The 21,698-nt window shown below is 37.3% G+C and overlaps 1 protein-coding gene across 2 annotated transcripts in view; it reads left to right on the forward strand.

Annotated features, from left to right (window-relative positions):
• LOC135255009 (CD81 antigen-like) overlaps window positions 1–21,698 on the forward strand; it is a 90,702-nt gene that overhangs the window by 10,915 nt on the left and 58,089 nt on the right. For both annotated transcript variants that reach the window (XM_064335683.1, XM_064335684.1), the window contains exon 2: window positions 18,237–18,351. In XM_064335683.1, the coding sequence (XP_064191753.1) occupies window positions 18,237–18,351 (115 nt within the window). The remainder of the gene's footprint in view (window positions 1–18,236; window positions 18,352–21,698) is intronic.

The following is a 21,698-nucleotide window of genomic DNA, read 5'->3' on the forward strand; positions in this document are numbered from 1 at the left end:
AATGTGGGCATACATTATTTTTGTCTTCATGCACCAGGTGGAAAACTTGCTCTACATATTTACATCTTGCGTTGTCATATTTACACGCCTGCAGATCAGTTATTAATATACTTGTAAGATTTGTTAATCACCGCTGACATTGTTAATTTTTATTAGTTTAGAAGTGACTTGTGAACGATCGGTCAGCTTGCGTCACCCAGCGAGTGAACACCACAAGCGGCGGTGGAGTAACGTGGCTCATTAACTGACTGTGGTGAAAACCTACGGTGATAACTTGCTCAGTTAACAGCAGGTCTACCAGACAGTTATATGAAAATTAACCTAGTCAAAAATTTAGCATTTGTTTGAATCCAAATTGCATTTGTTTGCAAATGTAGTTTAAATTCCATCTTCTGTTGTATACTACTTTTTCCCTTTCTTTTTTTCACGTACTGGTCCATCTTTCCTGAACATCCCTCTGAATGACCTAGGGAAAGGTGACTTCAGCATTAAAACTTTAACTTATTACTGCAGTCATTAGGAAACAAGTTATGAGTTTTGCCCAATTAAAAAATGTATCTGACCTAACCTTGTCATCTCTTCCTGCACTGATCTACTGCCACTAGCTTCCTGCCTGCGTGCACTATCCTGGACAGTTGGTAGAGCTTCCCTGGGCATAATTGGCCTTGCTGCAGGAGGTGGTCTCTGGGTCTCCTCCAGTGTGCGGGCAATAACAGAGACCAGTCCTCTGACTGCTTCTCTCACCTGGGAATTCTGTTGAGAGCATGTTGGAAAATATTGTAATGGGTAGTTATCTCTAGTGTTCAGTGTAAGAATACATTGTCCATCCACAGTAATAGCTAATCAAAGATGTTTAAAATTGATCTTCATGACAATATTAAACTATATTTGCGAACAAATGCAATTTGGATTCATACTGCTATAGACAAGAAACTCCAAATAAGTAGAAGCTAATGTTTAATCATATCCATGCTCCATATTATTTTTAGCTACAAGCAATTAACAGCCGAATAAGTCAATAACTACTTTAGCTAAATGTATATACAACAATAAGCTTATATATGCTACTTATATAGCAGTTTTCAAAACAAGGTTACAAAGTGCTTTAAGGATGCTTTATGGAAGTGCATAAAAGAGACAATCCAATAATATAATAAAAAAAAAACTGGGAAAATAGTAAAAACTGAGGGAGAGATAGAGGGATTATAAGCAGTAATGTTAATGTTAAGCTTGTTGTTGTCTGCCTTTCATATCAAATCATAGTTAACGTTAGCTAGCATAAAGTTGGTCCTAGACGAGCTGACAATTCTGAACCAACAATTATCCATTAAAAAGTTATTTTTATGCAAGCGACTAATCAAATATGTTTACGTTTGATCATTATATTCGGCATAAATACATTTCAATTAGATATTAGCTACTCACCTGAGCATCCGCCTTGCTTCATCAGCTCCCGTCCTCTCCAAGTATGGGCTGCAAAAGGCTATTCTTTGCTACTCACTGATTAGTTGTGAGCTCCTCTTCCTCTGATTGGCTATAGGTACCATAACTCTGATTGGTGCATACACATGTGGATTTTTTTCCATTACTACACGAAAAAATAGTGCCAAAATGATTTGTATTTTTGTGTGTCCACAGCTTGAGATTTGTATTTTGCAATTTATAGTTTGAGATTTGTAAAACAGGATTTGTAGTTTTACAATGCGTAAAACACGTGTGAATTGTGTTTTTCGGTGCACAAAACACTCGTGAGTTGTGAAACACGTGTAAATAATATTGGCACTAAATTCACTCCATATTCAAGTTCAATCAATTTCATTTTACAGTGCTTCAAAAGTACATAACATACATAGCTTCACGGTAATGAGATCAACTTGGAGGTAGAGTGCACGTGGCCGTTGTATGGGCGTAACCATCACAGTCTAGTCCTATCACCACCCCAACGCCTCCTGCTACCCTCTCTATCCCCCTTCCAATTCCAGTGTTTTACACACGTTTGTTTGTGTACTTTGCCCAGCTCTCAGGCAATACAAAGAATGTACATAAAAATGCAACTGTACTGTTTATTTCACAAAATTCAAATGAGCTAGCTTCAAAATTATTTTATAAATTTCTCCCCCAGCCTATTCCCCACAACTGCAAAAAAACTGTGTACTTAACTAAAAGCAGTGAAATTTTGCAATAGTTTTCCAGAGATGTCCCAAAACCTCTCCAAATTGCATGTCCAAAAACCTCTCCAAATTTTGGATAATATTTTGAACACATAATCTACACCACAAAAACACATTTTCTTCACTCAAAATAACATATTTTGAACAGATAAGAGAATCAGTTATAATGTTTTAAGTGTCAATATCTTACAAGAATTAACATTATGTTCAATGCGGAAATATGTGCGTTAGCTGGCAGGAATTCTAATTGAAAACTAATATTTGTTCGGATTGAACGCGCTTTGCTGACGGTCTCTGCCTACGGCAGCAGCAGCGACTGATTGTAACTTGCATCTGCAAGTGTGTTGTTCACATTCCGAACGTGTTAATCAATGGGAAATTATCCAATGTGAAATCATAAACGTCTATCCGTCCTCTCTATCCCTCTCATTAGCTGGCTAGCAGTCTCTCCATATATCTCTGTCTGCCTCACTAGCTAGCCAGGAAGTTGAAACTTCCATCCAAGCGTCATTTTCAGACACTTATCCCTGTACTCTTTTTAAAAAATAAAACGTTGTATAACACCGGATGTAATTGGGTAGTTGACAAATATTTGTAAAATTTGTAAAATACCATTTTTATAGAAAAAATACATATATTTATGTGGTGTGAAATCTGATATTTTAGAAAATATAAGGGTCACTAACTTTGTCAATTTTTTCATTGTTTTTTTGAACATTTTCACTGAACTGCGCCGTAAATGTGTCCTATAGTGTGACATAAAAAAAATTAAGAAGAAAAGCTTAATAAATATACAAATAGCATGGGAAAGATTTATCTTCATTTTTAGACACTTATTTTCATATAGTGTTATTTCTTTAATATGAAATTATGAATAACACATTTTTTTTCTCTATGACTTGTTAAAGGAGTAACATGGTGGTTTTCACACTTTCTCGGTTTTATGTGCTATTTGCAAAAGAGGCATTGAAGAAACACAATGAGTAAAGTATTAAATATGTCCGTTCTTTATTTTTGGAGAAATATGCGTTTTAAATTTATCTTCCTATTTTCAACCGGTTGAGAATGTTATCGACTTAGTGCGTCACCACTACCGTAACCACTCCCCTTTCCACGCCCCGTAAAGAAATCTGACTGGACCAGAGACTGTAAAAACCATAGACCGTATAAAAAGGTAAAAACACACCGTCATGCTACAAGTTTAGGTATCAAACAACAAGGCTGAATCCTTCTGACGTAATTTACATAGAAACTATACGCTCAGATCGCCTAGTTTCACTCACTGTGGCCAAGCGGAATCGATAACGTTTCAGAAAATAGGCTATATAACTTTAAAAGGTTTAATTCAATCTTCTACTGGGACTTTTGCCATTTATTGAGGGTGTGAAAGAAAATTTCGGTGCCGCTGACTATAATAGAATGTTTTTTAGATTTACCGTTCGATTGAGCAAGTATCATTCAAAGTCGGCTACATTTTTATGAGTTAGTGCTGCCCGATTGTGTTAGCTACTTCACATTAACCTTGTACGCCGATCAGTAAAGGCTAACAGCACAGTACCACTTAATTATTGTTACTTCTATCACCACTGTAATGAACTAAAAAAAAGGCGACAAACTACCTTTTCTGTGAGAAATGTATTGTCGAGCTCACGCGCATACACTGCTGGCGACATTCTAAAGCTCCGTATTGCCCTCCCTACTGTGTCACTCAGATTGCTGTGATGATAGCTCATTCTAAATCATATTTGGGGACCCATGGATAACTCCTGACCCATAGTTTGTGCCGCTGGCTTATAGTCAAGACAATGCAAATATTTGACTAACATTAGGTTCACTTATTAGAGTGCCTTTTAAGGACTATTAGACTATCTCTGGTTGGTTATATTCATTTATAGCTAGCTAGCTAACGTTAGCTAGATATGTAGTTTGCTTTCATAATGTAATGTTATCGATAACGTTTGCTAGCTAGTTTGCTTTCATAAGGACGTTATAGTTTTATCTTAACTTGGCTAGCTAGCTAGCAAAAATTATTATTGGATATAAGTCAACGTCCTTAGCTATCGATACTTGATATTCTAAGTTAGCTAGCTTGTGAAAATTCAGTCTACCAAGATGAGCGCGTATCATGGAGGTAGCTATGGTAACGGGGCACGGTCTGACAATCATAGCTAACTGACAGTTCTCACTACCACGCCCAGACAGTTCTGGTGAACTTTTATAGTGGGAAATTTAGGCTTAGAAAAATATGTTTTAAAATACATTTAAATGATTGAATAATAAAAAAAAAAATATGCACATTTGTTTTGTTGTTGCCTAAAGACAACTGGCAAGTGTCACATTCAACCACCATGTTACTCCTTTAACAATGGACCACGTTTTCAATAAATGTGAGTCAAACTTTGCTGTCATCCTTTCAAAACTTTTGAAAATTATACAAATTTAAAATGAGTGTGATGATTATATCTCCCCTAATGCAATACTCAACTGTTTTCTTTAAAAAGATATTTTGAGATAAAAACACATTGTTGGTTCTTTTGTGTGTCACACCATAGGATATTATGTCACACCAAAGGTAGCCTAGTTATTGCATTAAAGAGAAAGTGAGATGTATTACATTTAAGTGTTTTTATTTAACTTTGAATATGTCAAAGAAGAAAGAACATTTAATTTTAGTACAAACAATATTAAACGTTTTTTTTTTAAACAGACAGAATTTCAAAAGTCCATCTTAGAGGTGGTGTCATTGCCTTTATTGATTGAACAGAAACCAATCAAGAGGTGTTAGTCGAGCAGCACAGTTCATTGGCTCTGGTTCAGTTATGACACCAATTATCTTCTGCCGTGAATAGTAAATGCAGTCAGGTTTCTCTGGCCACACAAATGAATTCTTCTCACCTTTCTGGGTCATGCAATTGACTCTCATCCCCATGAATCACCATGACCTGACCAACATATGGCTTGCCATCATATTGTACAATCACAAATTTAACTTCTGTGCACTTATCTTCTTCCTCACAGGAGTCATCCGATTCAAGTTGGCATTGCCTCCAATCTGTGGAGCATTTCCAAATTCAGTTTTTTTGGTTTGTGGCAAGAGCATACTTCGGGATATGTACAGAAACAACTTACGTCTCTGTACAGGATCACTCCTAGAGATGATGACAACACTTGGTGTGTATTGAGGATTCCTGGGACCGGTCGAACAGATGGGGGAAGCATTTTGTCTTGTGATGTGTATGCAACTGCAGTATGGATAGTAACTTGTTGCCGATTTCCCTCAAAATGAATGCATTTATTGTTCTCTGAAAAGTCAATGTGTAGGACCATTTCATTTTCAGCAACCTTTTCTTTAATTTCCCTAAATTTTCTGGCCTGGTCCAATTATACTGGTGGCTTCCAATACCTTCCAGCTCATGCCTGAACTGCTCAACTAGTTGTTCAACAGTTGTTTTCTTGATCCAATTCTTGTAGACTTTATCACCAACAGTCACATCCTCTCTTTGCCACTATTCCCATCTTGCAGCATCAAGGAGGTTGTGTTCGGCCAGCTGAGTCTCATCAAAACAGCACTTTGTGCATTCCCTGTACATGCATTTTTTGTTTTCAGCATTGCGTGTAACGACTGAGAGCAGCAACGACAAGCTGTGTGTTTAAAACATGCCTCTGTGTGCCATGCTGTCAATGAGGAGCCGCATATTCTCATGCCGATAACAAACACACGTATTGCGGTCAGTTGCTTTAGCCTGTGATATAAAATGGCCTATATCTCACAAACTGTCTGTATGACATTGAATGTCTTCTACTGGAGTCTTTACAGTAGTCACTGTAGAGGTCTCGTAGAGATTTTGTGAGAACTTGTCGCTGCCTCTTGATCACCCTGCCAACAGTGTCTTTCTTTCCAGCCAGAAGTCTACTGTTTTCATCCCTTGACAAGGACACAACTTCTTGTTTCTTCTCAGTGGCTGTTTTTTCTCTCTGCTGGTACACTAAATTTCTCACTCGCCTTTTTGCCTTATTTTGAGTTAGGCGATGCATTTTTCTTCTGATTCGCATTGTTTTCCGTTCTTCAGTTGTGATGCGTTCTTTCAGTATTTTATTATCCCTCTGCAGTCTTGCTAGTTTTCCTTTCATTATTTTTGTTTGGTTCTTCCATTTTGTTGATGTGGCCTCTGTTGATGGAGGAATAGGCTATATCTTTCCACATTAAGTGGGTACCACTGGTTGGAGAGGTAACACTGCTTGAGGGGGCTCCACTGGAGGTTCCACTGGTAATTCAGCCACTGCATCCTCCAGTAAGCTTTCTTGAGATTGTGTTTAGAATAGCACTGAGTGCCTTTTCTCTTGCCCTGCATCTTCTTTTAAAATTCTTTCCACTTTTTGCGCAGTTTGTTCTGCTTCCGTTTTGGCAGCAAGTTGATATCAAAGGTTTCCACTCTCCCCTCAGCCTTCTTTTCATGATACCTTTTTGGAAAATTCATAGACAATACATTACAACCTAAGTAAAAAAAAAAAAAAAAAATCAAATAGCCACATTGTTTATCCCTGAAAATGTGGTAAACATTTCTGTCAATGACTATAATTAATTACAATTAAATGTTACTAACAACAAAATGTGTTCTAATGTGATAACCCTACAGTTAAAAAGTTTTATAAAAAAAAAAAAACAATCTTAACTCATTATAAAATGATTAGCTTGTTATGCACCAATGTTATTAAAACTTAATTTAAACAAGACTAGGTGAACCTAGTGCAAGCCGTGCCTACGACGTTCAACAACCTGTAGTCACTCAGTCAATCAGTATGTTACTGAAACTCTTCTAGAGTATTCTACCAACTTTGAGTATGACCAGAGCATATGAGTCAGGCCTGTTGGTTTTAGAGAGCACCTATCACACGCATCAGAAATGTTTGCAAATATCTTCGATAATTTAAATTTACTAAAATGGATCCTGTGAAGTATTTTAAATTGAATGAGGCTAAAGCTGGCAGTATACTCAGTAAGAAGAAAGAACTTCAGGATTGAGAACCACCGGCGAACATGTCCACGAACACTGTTGTCGGTATACTCAGTGAGAACACCGCACCGTTTAAAGTCACTCCACGCCGCTGTATCTAAACAGATGTGATTGTTGGAGATTGAATGTTCAGTTGCAGTTGTTAAAAACCTGTAAAACAGATAGCCTAATCAATATTTAAGATCCCAAGAGGCATATCCAGAGTCAATATTGGCTGGTTTAAAGGACTCATTATTACAGTGGGGAGTGGCCTGGGGTAGTGAGGTACAGCCAAAATGCTGTTTAATTTGTGGAAATGACCATGGGATTGGAGGAGTGATGTCTCAATTTGAATAGGATTGCACCACACACCAGGGCTTTTAGAGATGAGGAGTGACCAGACTTATTTTCTAACTGAACTCAGCTACTATCTAGATATGTAGTCCAGAACATGAGTTTATGGTTATTAGCTTCCCAATAATATGATTGAAACTTTGGAAGGCCAAGTCCACCCTGTGGTCACAAAAATATGATAGGAAATTAAACTAGGTATAATGACTAGGCGTGTGGCATGATTCATTACACTTGAGGAAAATAGTGCATATTCATCTCCAAAACACTTAAATTGCAAATGCCTACTTTCATGCATTTTCTTTCTGTTGACCAATGACATTTGGGTGGTATTGTGAAAATTATATTAGTGAGAATTAAAAAGTGAGCACTAAGTGGGAAAGGAAACAATTGTATTTTGTTGTGCGCACTAAAACGTGTGTCATGCATTTCTTAAAACAGAGGATGCAATTTAAAAAAAAAAACAGTGCTGATGAACTGATACACTCCCCTTCCCCAGATACAAATAATGTTCTTTCTGCACACCACTTTTAGCAAAAGTACTTTTAGTACTCAAGCACTGAAAGCCATTCAAATGCTCATCCCTAATATATAATTGATGGACTTGTGATGCTTCACAGCCAGTAGGTCCATCGCAGTCTGTAAGAAACCGACAGCAGTGCACATAATTACACCTGATTAATATAAAACTTTGATGCAAAAATGTTTCATGATCCAAGAAATATCAAAGAAATGTTCTACCAAATGTAGACTAAGGGGTGTGTCTCAGCACTACAGCTAAATAATTAAATTTGGAAATAGTGTTTGATGTAGACATGCAAAGGAAGAAAAATGTGATCAATCTATATTATTGTAGAAACAATACAGTGAGTCACTGGGTAATCATGTTAGGGACCTGAAGACTAGGTCCTACAAAAACTCTGTCCTGTTTTATGATATAAAGACAAACAGTAAAAATTAAAAATGAAACTAAAAAGTAAAATCAGCCAGTTCACAAACACAACCAAAGATGGCAGGTCACTGTAAAGGAAGTGGCTGTTCAGAAAGCAGATGTAGAAAAACAGTGCACATGAGATTACTACTGGTTTGATTATTGGCTTATTTAAGTCTAAGATCTGTAACTACAAAATGAGAGTAGCCTGTTTAAAGATTAGGTAATATTGTTGATAACTACATGCCATACTGTCTAGGGACCCTGGACATTGATGGTTACACTTAGAACCTGAGTGCCTTCTTTGCGTCTGTTGTCAGGCAGCTTTGTATCTTTTACTTTCATAGTTAATGTTTTCCTTGACTTATAACCATAGGTACAGTACAAGAAAATTTCTCGTGGCTAACATCTCATGTACACATCTACAAAGCTGACTTTTTCCCAGCTTTATTTAGAGTTTTCTTTGTGTTGCATAATTTTTTTAGAGGCAGTTTTGAAAACAAAAGATTTGGCAATTCACTGCTTCTCTTCCAGATAGCTTTACATAGTTGCAGAGTACAAGAGCAGCTACAATGTAACAGGCATTATCAATTTTCAAGTATGTGTTGTGTGATACTGAAGGAAATTGTAATGAGTACATCGTACTTTGCCCCCTACCCCCAGTGCTTATTCCTGGGTGACTAAGTGCTTAGTAAAAAGTGAAACTAAGTGAAACTCAGAAGAGTTTCTAGTGCTCAATGCAGAGGAAAGAATGGACCTTTTTACAATTACAAGTACAAATTCACAAAACACTACAGGTTATTTTGCAACATTACAATTGTCTGTAAACAATGATAAGCTGATTTGTCCTTGTGCTTGAGTACTTTTTTGAGTGCCTAAAAGCCTGTTTTACAGCAGCAGACCCACTTACTGTAAATGCGTCAGAGCATTTTATTTTCTCTCGCTTTTCTTGACAGAAACACTGGGACGGGGGGTGGGGGTGGGGGGGTGAGAGATTAAAAAAAAAAAACTGGCTTGGCTTACTGGGCTAACAAGTCAGTGAAATGTAAAATGTAAATGTAAAAAACATTTTCATTTTATGATTAATCTTGTGTTTGGCTTATAACAGTCATACGTAAACACGCATCCCAATTCACCTCCTAATCCTGCTTTATTATAGCTATGCTTAATTATAATTGTCACTAATGTAAGGGTGTAATGTAACATAAAGGGTAGGCATCGAAGCGATAGGGAGCATAAAAAGCAGCAGGTGTGGGACGCCCTTGTGATCTGCTCTGGCAACCCTGATCAGAATTTACAAAAACTGAATTATTGTCTATAATAAATAATCACCATTTGCAAGAATATCACTTTACAGTTGGGCACAGTGGGCTGCTTTGAACCGCCACATTTGCATTACAAATAATGATTTCCACAGTGCACATTCGTTGGAATTTTCATTGTTTGAGACAACAGCAAACAAGATAATACAGTGATGACCATCCTCAATAGAAGGCCTGACCTGCTGCTGCCAGAGGTTGCAAGGAGAGCTTTTAAGATTCTTGCAAGCATACTGCTTACATGAGTATATAGTATATAGAATTTACAATAAAGATCATACCTGAGGTGAAACGGGTTGAGGAATAGTAACCATTTTATTTTAGGTATGTCATTTACAGACTTGTGTTAAAAAAGGGGGTGCTACTTAAGGGTTTAACAGAACTATGCGAAATGGGTAAATAAATCTGAAATCAGAGACAGTTTACATGTCGGATCTTTAGTCTGATTGGTTATCGCACCATGTTCCCTGTCCTTGTCTCCAACAAAGTCACCTGGCATTACTCTCAGCTCCCAAAATGAGCCGCTTGTGGGTGTGTTTTCTATTTTTAGAAAAAAAAAGAAGAGCGGCAAAGCTGCTGGAACGCTACCGTTTTTGTTCTGATTTTTATTATTAGGGGTTTGAGCAGCGAAGCTCCTTCCTTCTGTCTGCTGTTTGGTGCAGATGTTTCAGGGCCTCACCCTTTGGCAGTGGCTATATTTGTCCGGTTGCTGGGCAACAGTGTTGGAATGAGCCTTGCTGGCCTAAGATTGAAATGAGCAGTGGCATATGAGAGAGAGAGAGAGAGAGAGAGAGAGAGAGAGAGAGAGAGAGAGAGAGAGAGAGAGAGAGAGAGAGAGGAGAGAGGAGAGAGAGAGAGAGAGAGAGAGGGAGGGAGGGGGAGAGAGAGAGAGAGAGAGAGAGAGAGAGAGAGAGAGAGAGAGAGAGAGAGAGAGAGAGAGAGAGAGAGAGAGAGAGAGAGAGAGAGAGAGAGAGAGAGAGAGAGAGAGAGAGAGAGAGAGAGAGAGAGAGGAGAGAGAGAGAGAGAGAGAGAGAGAGAGAGAGAGAGAGAGAGATCTGTATGAGGCACTGGATAAGACCACATCGTGCAGGATCTGTATCAGGCACTGGGTAGCACAAGTATCATGCCCTGAGTACCACCTGTATCACGCACTGCGTAGGATCAATAGCAAAAGGAGTCACAAGAAATCAAGTCATCTTCAGTCATCCTCTCCAGTGTGTTCCATTGCCTCTGCAAAGCCAGAAAGTCAGCAACACAAAACAGGATTTTTGTGTGTATGTTGCTAAAACTTTTAAAAACAGATAGATGTTTTTACTGGGGAAGGTGTCTCTTTTATTCAGTTTTACTCTATGGCTCTATACAACTGAGAGAGCTTGGGCTACTATGTGAGTAAAAGAGGGGGAGGAAGACTGAGGAGACTGGAGGGAGGCAGAGAGGGAAAGGGCGGGATTTGAGACTTCTTTGTTCTCAGTTTTCTTCGGTTGCCCCTGGGTTCCTTCACAAAGTGTCTGGTTTTCTTTCATTTTGACTGTAGAAGCTTGGTACTTTTAAGGATTCAATCTAGTGAAGCTCAAATAACTGCATGCCACTGAATTATCCACACATATCTCTAGCCTCTCCGCTTCGGGGATCTCTGTTCCTTTCCTTCGCCCCTCCTTCCCCTCCTCCTACGTTTTGTCTGCTCTTTACAAAGAATGGGAAAAACTACACAAGTTTCAATTTAGGTACCAGGAGGGACTTGCCACCATTAAAATACCACCATTGTCCTGATAATCCTACAGTGTGAGGAGGAGAGGTGACAGGAATGATAACCTCAAATCTTAGGGACAACTCAAAGTAAACGTTTCCCTTTTTCTGATTCTTATTTTTAAAAAATAATTTCCTCTGAGTTTTACCACTGCTCTCTTCACATCCCCACCCCTTTTTATTAAATTAGTACAACTTTGCACACCCAGAATGTACATCTATCTTTGTCTTGTTAAATTATTGTTGTTCAGTGCTTGATTGTTTCAAAAAAGGAGAGGTTGGAGGCCTGGAGGGAGCTTAGGCAGAGGCCTCTGACCACCAGACAATTCCATTTAGGGTGGGGGCACAATAAATACATGTACACATTTTAAATATTTCGGCCTATAACGTAAATGCTTAATCTTACAAACCTATCCAGACATATGTTTGCCTATGTTTGCCCAAATAATGTACTATAGGCTTGATATTCACATGAAGTTTCGCCAAAAAAGTACAATAGTATCATTTCTTCTGCAATGCTAAACAATAACATATCTTCTTTCTGAAGAAAACTATTTCATTCATGCATTTCATTCAAGATGTGCTTTCCATACACCTGTCAGACATGTAATTCACTATTTGGCCGTTCTCAGCCAGAGGAAGCTTCCAAGTGCTCGGCCAGCGATGCCTGGAGATAAGACAGAGCAGGAACTGGGGGTTTACCATCTGAGGTGTGAATCTGTGTGGTTGCGTGTGTGTCAGAGGGGATTTCCATGCCCCTGCCCCCTCCTCTTTTTCACCAATTAAAATATGTGGCTTTCTTTTGGTTTGTGGATAGGTTTGGGCAACTTGGAAGGTAGTTTTGTAACAGTTATAAGTGGGCATCTGAGTCATGCATCTAGCAGGGTTTCCCCCAGAAAAGTTGTTAGGCCCGGTGGCAAGTATCTTTTGACAGGGCCCGGCGCGGCCCGGCGGCCAAGTGTCTTTTTTGACGGGGGCCCGGCACAGGCCAGACTGATGGCAGCATTAAGGTGGGCCCTATAGTTTCTGTGATAACAGAATCGCAGACAGAATCGCGGAATTGAGAATTTAAAAAAGCTATAACACAGATTCCATTGGGCCCTACATTAAGTCCGTGCTAAAAGCTGACTGGAGATTTGAAAATATGACTACGTAATGTGAATGTTGTTATAAATAAGTCATTTATTCAACACACATTTAAAAAAATCTACAGCATAGCAGAGTCTTACAAAGAATCTGACAACAATGTACAATCTTGGAATGCTGTGTTTTCAACAACAACAAAAGAAATTAAATTAAAATAAATATCAAAGTTTTTGTACTCTACAAAAAACTTGAAAAAAGTCCTGATTGGCTACTGATTCTTACAGCCTTGGAATGCTGGGCACATTTCAACAACAACAAAATAAATTAAATTAAAATAAATAATATCAAGGTTTTTGCACTCTACAAAAAACTTGTATTCAAGTCCTGATTGCCTAATGAATTTTACAGCAAGCCTTGGAATGCTGGGCACATTTAAACATTTAAAAAACTGTCTAAGGTTTTTTGGCTTTTACAGTAGGCTACCTTTCCTCCTTGACATTATTCCTAAATAGCACAAAGGTAGTATCTGTGTTACTGACTGTTTGGCTAGCTAGCTAAGTTAGCTACATGACCACGTCGTCATAATATTTAATATAATATATATAATATTTTTACGACCGTGAAAACTGCCTGACTTGTTTACATTTTGGACAGATGTGGCTCCTGAGTAAATCTATCATTGTTTCCGTTGCAGCAGTTTAGACACAAGCAAAATCGAAAAAATCCTGAAATTTATTCTTGCCATGAAGAGTGTCTGACCCTCAACCGTAGCGTTTTTTCCCAAAGATGGTATTTCTAGATATAGCCTAATTTTGCCGCTGTGTTTACACATTTCTACGGTTGCTGGTCAGGCACTCTTCACCGTAAGAAGAAATGTAGGATTTTTCCATATTACTTGTGTCGAAAGTGCTGCGATGGAAACAAGGATGGATTTACTCTGTAGCCACATCTGTCCAAAATGTAAACAAGTCAGGCAGTTTTCACGGTTGGGAAAAATTTTATGACAACGCTGTCATGCACATCAATGTCATCAAGCTAACTTTATTAATAAACAAGTGAAGTCGTTATTTCGATGGTGATTAATAAGTCATGTAATGTTACAACATATCGAACATTCATTTCATGCTACTAGTTTAACGTTACCTACACACTGCTTAAGTTAATATAAAAAGAATGTACTTACCGACACGATGAAGTGATAACGCAGTTTGTAACGAGGTTAGTTAGCCTACTAAATTAGAAATGGTGGCTTGCTAGGTAACGTTAGCTTGTGATAGTTGGAAGCATCAAGTGTTGAACGTCACTCTACGCACAATGAGGGTAAAGAACACTGATCTCAGACCTGCTGTTTTCCTATAGTGCATTCACGTTTTAACCAACAGATGTCACTGGTGAGCTTTTCAACCGAGCCGCCCAACATCTTAAAAATACATTTAAAAAAATAAATAAATAATTCCCCGATGCTTAGGCCCGGCAGGGGGGTCAACTTAGGCCCGGCGGGCTTGCAATATACTGGCGGAAACCCTGCATTCTACATTTCATCTCTGGTTCTTTTGGACTATTCTGCTTTGGGACAAAAGCTGTGGTCTGGTATCTTCTCTCATTCATTTCTTGTATGACTCCATTTCTGTAACCTTTATTAATTGTTTGAGGTAGTTGAACCTCATTTTTAGATTAGACGTGAATATTTGTTGTCACTTAATAAATTTCTTAATTTTAACCTGGTTGTGAGTTGCACGTTTTGATAAAGGTTGATCCAAACAGTTTTCTCTGCCTATCAATGAATTTGGCGATTTGATTGATAATTCATATCTTTGATTATAATTACCAAATTAAATCAAATAAAAATGTTTTACATATTGGGTAAGTGAGGTGTTTTAACTGTTGCACTTGTGTTTGGGATTCAGAGTGCTGGACGTCAACAAGAGTGTTAACGGTTAAAACCGCTGTGTTCAGAAAATTAATTATATTTCAATTAAACCTCACCTTGCTGACACACCCGAAGCACTGCATGCAGGCAGTTGTTTCAACATATTCTGTGTTCATTACAAAAAACATACATTGCTGTAAAACAGCTCAAATTACTTAGCAAGTTTCTTCCTGCTATAAAAGATTGCCATTTCACACTTCGATATGACACACATGCTTTGAATGACCACATTCTCTTCACATGGTAAGATGCAACAACACAGGGCCAACTTGAAATAAGTTAATGCATTGCTATCCTTAAACCATTTTGAAATTCTGTTCAGTGAGTCTGATTTTGCACTGTAGCTGGTTAATACCAATGCAGTTCTCCCCTTTATACGAGCGAGACCACATACTTGCTAGCTAGGTGGTTAGCTAGCTGGCTAGGTAGTTAGCCTCAGCCAAGTAGGATGCAATATTTGCCTTCTCACTAGTTATTTTTTCAGACTTACGTATCGTGAGCAGAGTAGATAGAGTTTTTATAACCTTTGGTTTTTGTAACTACTTTCTGTAACCTTTATTTTTGCTGCTGGCTAGTGTTAAGTTCTGAGTAAGGACCCACACGCAGACCAGGGAAATCCAAAAAACGTTGTCTTTAATCAGTCCGAGGTTCGAAGCCAGGTAATCAGAGAGAGGACGGTGCTGAATCGAGTTTCCAAAAGAATAGTGAAAAGACAGGCAAAAAATCAAAAACCAGGAGATCAGAATGGCGTACAAAGGTACAAAGGGACAGGCAAAAGAGAAGTCAAGGCAAAGCGAAGGTCGAACCAGAAGCAAACCAAAACCAAAAGGGGCAGGCAAACTCGAAGTCGGGCAAAGGGGTGTCGCAGGAATCTCGATAGACAAAGGCTTACAAATAATCGGCACAATGAATACGATCAACGTTCTGACTCTGAGCTGGTGGAAAAGACTGACATTTATACACTGGGGAAGGTAACAATCAAGGAGGGGCTAAGTGAGTGAGGGAGGAGTAACAAACAACATCCAGGTGAAGAACATTAGGAAAACTAATTCAATGACAGGGGACTGACAAAACGCGGACTGGAATCACATAGACAACAATGATAATAGACGGCCTGGGTGAAGCAGGTAAAACACGTGCAGGGAGAGAGGTGCAGTCAGAGCAAGAGACAGGTGCAGGCAATTGCAGAACTCAGCGTTAGAGCAGGCTAGAAAGAAAAGGGGCGGAGCTACAGCGCAGCATGGAAAAGGGGAGACTGGTTAATGTATTAGTATAGTGATCTAAACTATCAAAAACCCAGAACTAGTGTGTGTTAGTCCATTAGTAATATTCACATGTTAGTATATTAGTGAGGTTAGTACTTTACAATCTATAAGTTAGTAGGGATTAGTAGAAATTAGTAAAACTAGAAACAGGCAGGAAGTAAGTAAAGCGAGACTGGAAAGAAGGGGGGAAACCACGAAAACCCGGAACCACCCGAATAGTGAAATCACACAAGTACAGGGGAGTGAAGCAGCTCAGGGAACACAGACACAGAGACAGTACTGGGGAGACAAGTGACCGGGAAGACAGACTACAACAGGCTAGTTGCACATTTGGGCAGGAGATTTGGCCCGAGACGTTGACTTTTGTACATGGGTGGTTGACGTGACATGGGCTTTTTATGTTCCTAGATCAAACATAAAAAAATAATAGTTAAATAAAAATATTTTGAATATTGTTGATTAGTGCATTATTAGAACAAACTGGAGATTCAAGTAGTGCCCCAGTATTTCTTCACAAAATTTTGAGCCAAACATGAAAAAGTTCATTTGGTATGACCATATTGTAACCATGTCTAGAACATGTTTCACTGTTTTCAAACTTGAATAAAATGAGGGAAAATATAAATAGTTCTTATTTTTTAAGTTCAGTGTACGGTCACATGTTTTCTAGTCACTGAAATTTCCTGAAAGTCCATTCATATTATTGGAGATAGTTCTGATTGAAAATATTTTGTCTGAGAAACTAAAATCATATGGTATGACACGATACTGTAACTTTTAAAAAACCAAATAATTTAACACCATTGCTGAGAAAGAGTCCTAACTCAACCAGGAAGAACGGATGACATCTCTGGTGTTGGGCTCCAGACTAACTTTTTTCGTCATTGTCACGGAATCATCCAAAGAAACTATTGTAACCATCCTGAACTGAATGTGGACCACCCCAAATTAAAAAGTTCTGAAATTACTACATGGCGAAACCAAAATGCTTAAAAAATACTCTTTAATAAAAGCTAAGAATCTGCCCTGTAACCACATGTGAATTATTTGATTACAAATCTAAAATTGATATACAGAGCCAAATAAAAAAAAAAAGTATTTGTCCCAATCATTACGGAGGGCTCCTTATAACAACTGTAACTATAAATAAAATATGTAGTTAAAAGTAATATGGCAAAGGCAACCAATATTCATACCAATGAGGCTGTTTTGGTGCTTGCGTTACTGTAATAGGCTATGCTAATTTGCAGAATACTTTTGAGCTACTGCCAAGTTTTTTGTGGCTAATGCTGGTGAACCATCGGATTTAGAAACAGCTGACTGTCTGAGCATCACGGTTCAGTAAGGATGTAAAGGTACACTCAGCTCACAATTTGATACAGTAAAATAGTTTTTATGAGTTATATGAATTAATAACGTAACCTGAATTATCCTGCATGTCTGGTATTGACGTTAAGCTTTGTCTTCAGCTTGGAGGATGGAATAAAAATAACACACACCCCATCCAGACATTCAGAATGAAACTTATCAATCGGAAGATGCAGATGCTGTGTTGTGATATGTTTTACAGTGCATTTTAACAGGAACTGAGGTTATTTCAGTGCCCTAGGGCAGTTGAGTTAACAGTCTGAGCATTTTGAATATGCAGAAGTCTCTCCCCTTTCTCCCAATGTCAATTGTAAATAAACCAAGAACATCAAAAAAATGTAATGTTTAAATGTACACAGTACATAATATCAACATAATATAAAATTGAAACAGTACATAATATCAACAAAAAACATAACTAATAATTAACATAATATGATTTATGTGTGTGTGCATGTGTCTGTATGTGCGTGTGTGTTCAACTGTCAATGTCTTTGTGATGCTGGAAAATAATTTAACCTGCAAAAGCATGGAGGGAAATGCTTTTCTTAGGTAGCAATCAGTCTGAAATGATAGTGGTATTTATTTATTTGTTTGTTTGTTTGTTTGTTTTGTCATTTTGTCTGTTGAAGGTCCATTAGCTCGGATGTTGGTCTTCCACTCAACCTTATCCATTACGTCAATTGAAAATCCAGTTTTTAAAACATATTCTAGTTGTGTCAGCATCAACTGTCCTTTATCTGCTCTATTGAGGTTAATTCCTGGCATTAAGGGCTGGATTTTGCATTTTTCAAAAAAATAAATAAATAAAATAAATGTGGAAAAAATGTATGCTCTGCCTTTTGAATGCTTTGCAGCTGTATGGTGAAGAGGCCCTTTTACGAGCATTGATCAGTAATTTCCGCTGAATCACTATAATATGGACATGAGGGAAAATAGTTTTTATAATTACAGTTTCATTGCATACTTCACTGAAAAATGGCAGCACATAGTACCACATTTCTTTTTACTTTTTGCAATTGTGTACAGGAGTAGCCTACAACTTAATTTGAATCTCTCTCTCTCTCTGTCGTAGCTGGCAGGAGGAGTCATCCTTGGGGTGGCTCTATGGCTGAGACAAGACAGTCAAACCAGCAGCCTGCTCACACTTCAGCTTGATGGCAACCAAGCACCCAACACCTTCTACATCAGTAAGTGTACATAATTGCACAGCATGAATGTGTATCATGTAACTTTTCAGCTGCATCCATACCTCTTCCTCAATGTTTTAGTCTACTCTTTACACCATTTTCTTGGTGTACACCAGGGTTCAAATAATTGAATCACTTCCAATTCAAAAATCTTAACATTGTAGAAATTTTTTAATTCATGTATTAACCTCTTTGCACAGATGCCAAATCTGGGCAATCTTCACTCATTTAGGGGTGTTCTATTTAAGGATTTATAACTCCAGATGTGGGCATCACAGAGACTTGGAAAATGGCTTACATGATGTAAGACACTTGTACAATTTACTAAGTTGCTTAGTTTAGTTTATTTTCATAACTTAGGCATAAATTAAGTGTCTCAAATAAAAAAATCTAGTTCTCCTTTGATTTGCAATGAAATTCTGAGAGTCCCGAATGTAAAACAAAAAAAGTAAAACTGCATTTCCAGGATGCACGTACCCTTTTAACGTACCCTTTAAGCCCATGGGTGTTCCAAATAAGCCCACTTCATGATTTGTTGATAAATAAATATATATTTAAAAAATCTTAACAATACAAACTTGTTCTGTTCAAATCTGTAATCTCTTAGCTCTCAATAGCTATTTTCATTTTGTCTCCACTCCTATCCTATGGCCTGTAAATGGCATTTGAAATAGGCATGACCAGCCTTTTTGCTGTGTTGTCAACACAGAAAAAGCTAAACTTACAACATGTCTTCTTTGGAATGTAGCCAAAAAACTATTTACGAACAAAATCAAAACTATAGTTGAAATTACTCTTCAGTACTTCATCTTTCAATATGTGTTGTCATTTTGTCTGTATCTCTATCCTATGGTGCACTGTTGGCATTTGAAATTGGCCAAAATTTCTGGTCCAGTCAGCTGGTTGAAAGTGCAGGTGTTTTTATGAAGATTTCTGAAGACCGACTGACTGAATGAAAAACAATTTCAAGTTCAATACTAATGTTCTAAGGATAGTAAATGAGTCAATTTCAGGATTTACAATTAAACAATAACTTTTCAAATGTTAATCACATTTAGGATAGTAGTTTGAAAACATTGTAAAAACACATTTTAAAACCATTAAGTTCATTGTGGAGTAACATTAAAACATACAGTTCATTATGAGGAGACATCAGTCATAACATATTGAAGCTCATGTATCATTAGCCTATAACTTAAACAAAATAAACAAGAAAGATGTCAACATTTCTTCAATTTCTACTTTCTCCTAGACTAAACGTAGGCCTATGCTCTTTGAGGTGATTGTATCGTTTTAGTAAGGCTATCATTTGCTCCATGCTCCATCTTAGTAGTGTAACATAACAGGTTATAGGGTGGTCTAAGCTTTATTTTATTTGTTTGCTTCAATCTTTAGCCCACGTTGTGGTTGTCTTTGTCTTACGCTAGCAAGTCGTTCATGGCTTTCATCTTATTTTTGTAGATTTTCAATGACCTCGTGATTGCGCAAATAGAATGGTCCAGGTCCCTACAGCCCTGCTTTGCAGAGGATGAACTTGCGCTTCTATCATGCGTGGGCATGAACTGTAGTTCTTTCGTGTTTTAGTCATCTTAAACTAAAACTCATCTGAAAAGTAAAGATTAAAAAATTATTGCTAATGTAAGATAGAATACAGGCCTATCCAGAATTAATTGACCTATGCAATATCACTGATATTTAAATATGGGTATTATCTGAATTATGGAGCTGATTCATGAGGTGAGATCAAAATTAGGGAGGAAAATGTTTCAAAGGTCAAAAGGGAGAAAATCCCCATTGAAACACAGTAAAGTGGGCTTAATGGGAACAGGTGGGCTTAAAGGGAACATCAGTGAATTTATGGTTAAAAGACAGAATATTTGATTCTACTCACATGACATTAAAAAACAACTATATGAAATAAATCTATATATGGTGCACTAACATAATATGAAAAGTATAAATTGATCATGTAGAGAAGTAATTAGCTATACTCATTTACATCCACCTCAGACAGTGTGATTTTTTTGCTAGAGTCCCCTTTAAGCCCACCAGGTAAAAATGTTAATTAAAAAATAAATAAAGATAAACATACACATTTATTGTCTATTTAACAGTATAATAATATAAACTGCATACAAAAATATAAACTATACATGCTTATCATGCTTTATGTCATTGCAATGAACCATACTATGTAGCTACTGTATTGATGCAGCATGTGGTCTGTTTGCTAGCGTGCTAAAACTCATATTTTGATTTCAAAAGACACAATATTTCTAATTCAGGTAATATTCTAACATATGTCTCATTCAAAGCACTAATCACTTAAATTTTGATAACAAGTGAGTACTTTCCAAAAACAGGAGTAGAAATATACAAAAAATGTTATTTTCTGAGGGTACCAAAATCACCTAAGTTTTTTTGCAACTTCTTCTGGGATCAGCAGGCACATGCCATACATATGCTTCGATAACTCAATATCGACAAATGTGATTGACTTACAATAAAAAGTGCCATTTACGTAACAAGCGGCTTAATTCGAAAAAACATCACACAGCAAAAAATGATGATGTAGTTTTTTTAAATTTGACTCAGAAGTTGCAAGTGGGCTTATATGGTACGTGGGCTTAATAGGGACGTTTACCCTATTTGGTGTAAATCATAAAATAATCATATATTTCACTACAAATCAACTGTTTTGACTCATGAAACTCATTTTTGCATCCTCTTCATGTGGGAATTACTTATCATCAGTATAGGGAGATATACTGCATAACCTCTCCAAAAATGTAATAAAATGCCTTTTGTCTATTATAAGGCATTTAAATTAGTCAGTTTATCACCAGAGCCCTGTTAGAAATGTTAGAATAGGAACAAATGACATAACGCAAAAGAATTTTAATGTACTTGAGTACACACATTACATTACATTTATTTAGCAGACACTTTTATCCAAAGCCGTGTACAAATGTGCATATCATTGTCAATGGAACAACTGGAAAACACAGGTTCGATAAGGTACAATACTCATTTCGTACAGTTATTTATAAAGGTACAAACCAATGAATGTCTCAGCTCAAAATAGTTGTATCTTTAATGTATTGTGCACAAAAAAAGAAAAAAAGAATGTATACTATTGATGCAAGCTTTTACATAAAATATTTCAAGTTTATTGAGTGTCATTAATGCTGAGAATTATTTTACCCACAAAAATAATTGGTCATCCTCCTCTTTTGTCCTCCCTTTCTTCCTCCTTCATCCATCTTTCTTAAACTGTCGAATTGAAACAAAATAAAACCAGCGGCGACTGGTGAGCTGAAAATTGGTGATGCGCAAAACTTTCCTTT

The sequence above is a fragment of the Anguilla rostrata genome, chromosome 5, assembly GCF_018555375.3.
Source record: "Anguilla rostrata isolate EN2019 chromosome 5, ASM1855537v3, whole genome shotgun sequence".
In the NCBI taxonomy this organism is placed as follows: domain Eukaryota; kingdom Metazoa; phylum Chordata; class Actinopteri; order Anguilliformes; family Anguillidae; genus Anguilla; species Anguilla rostrata.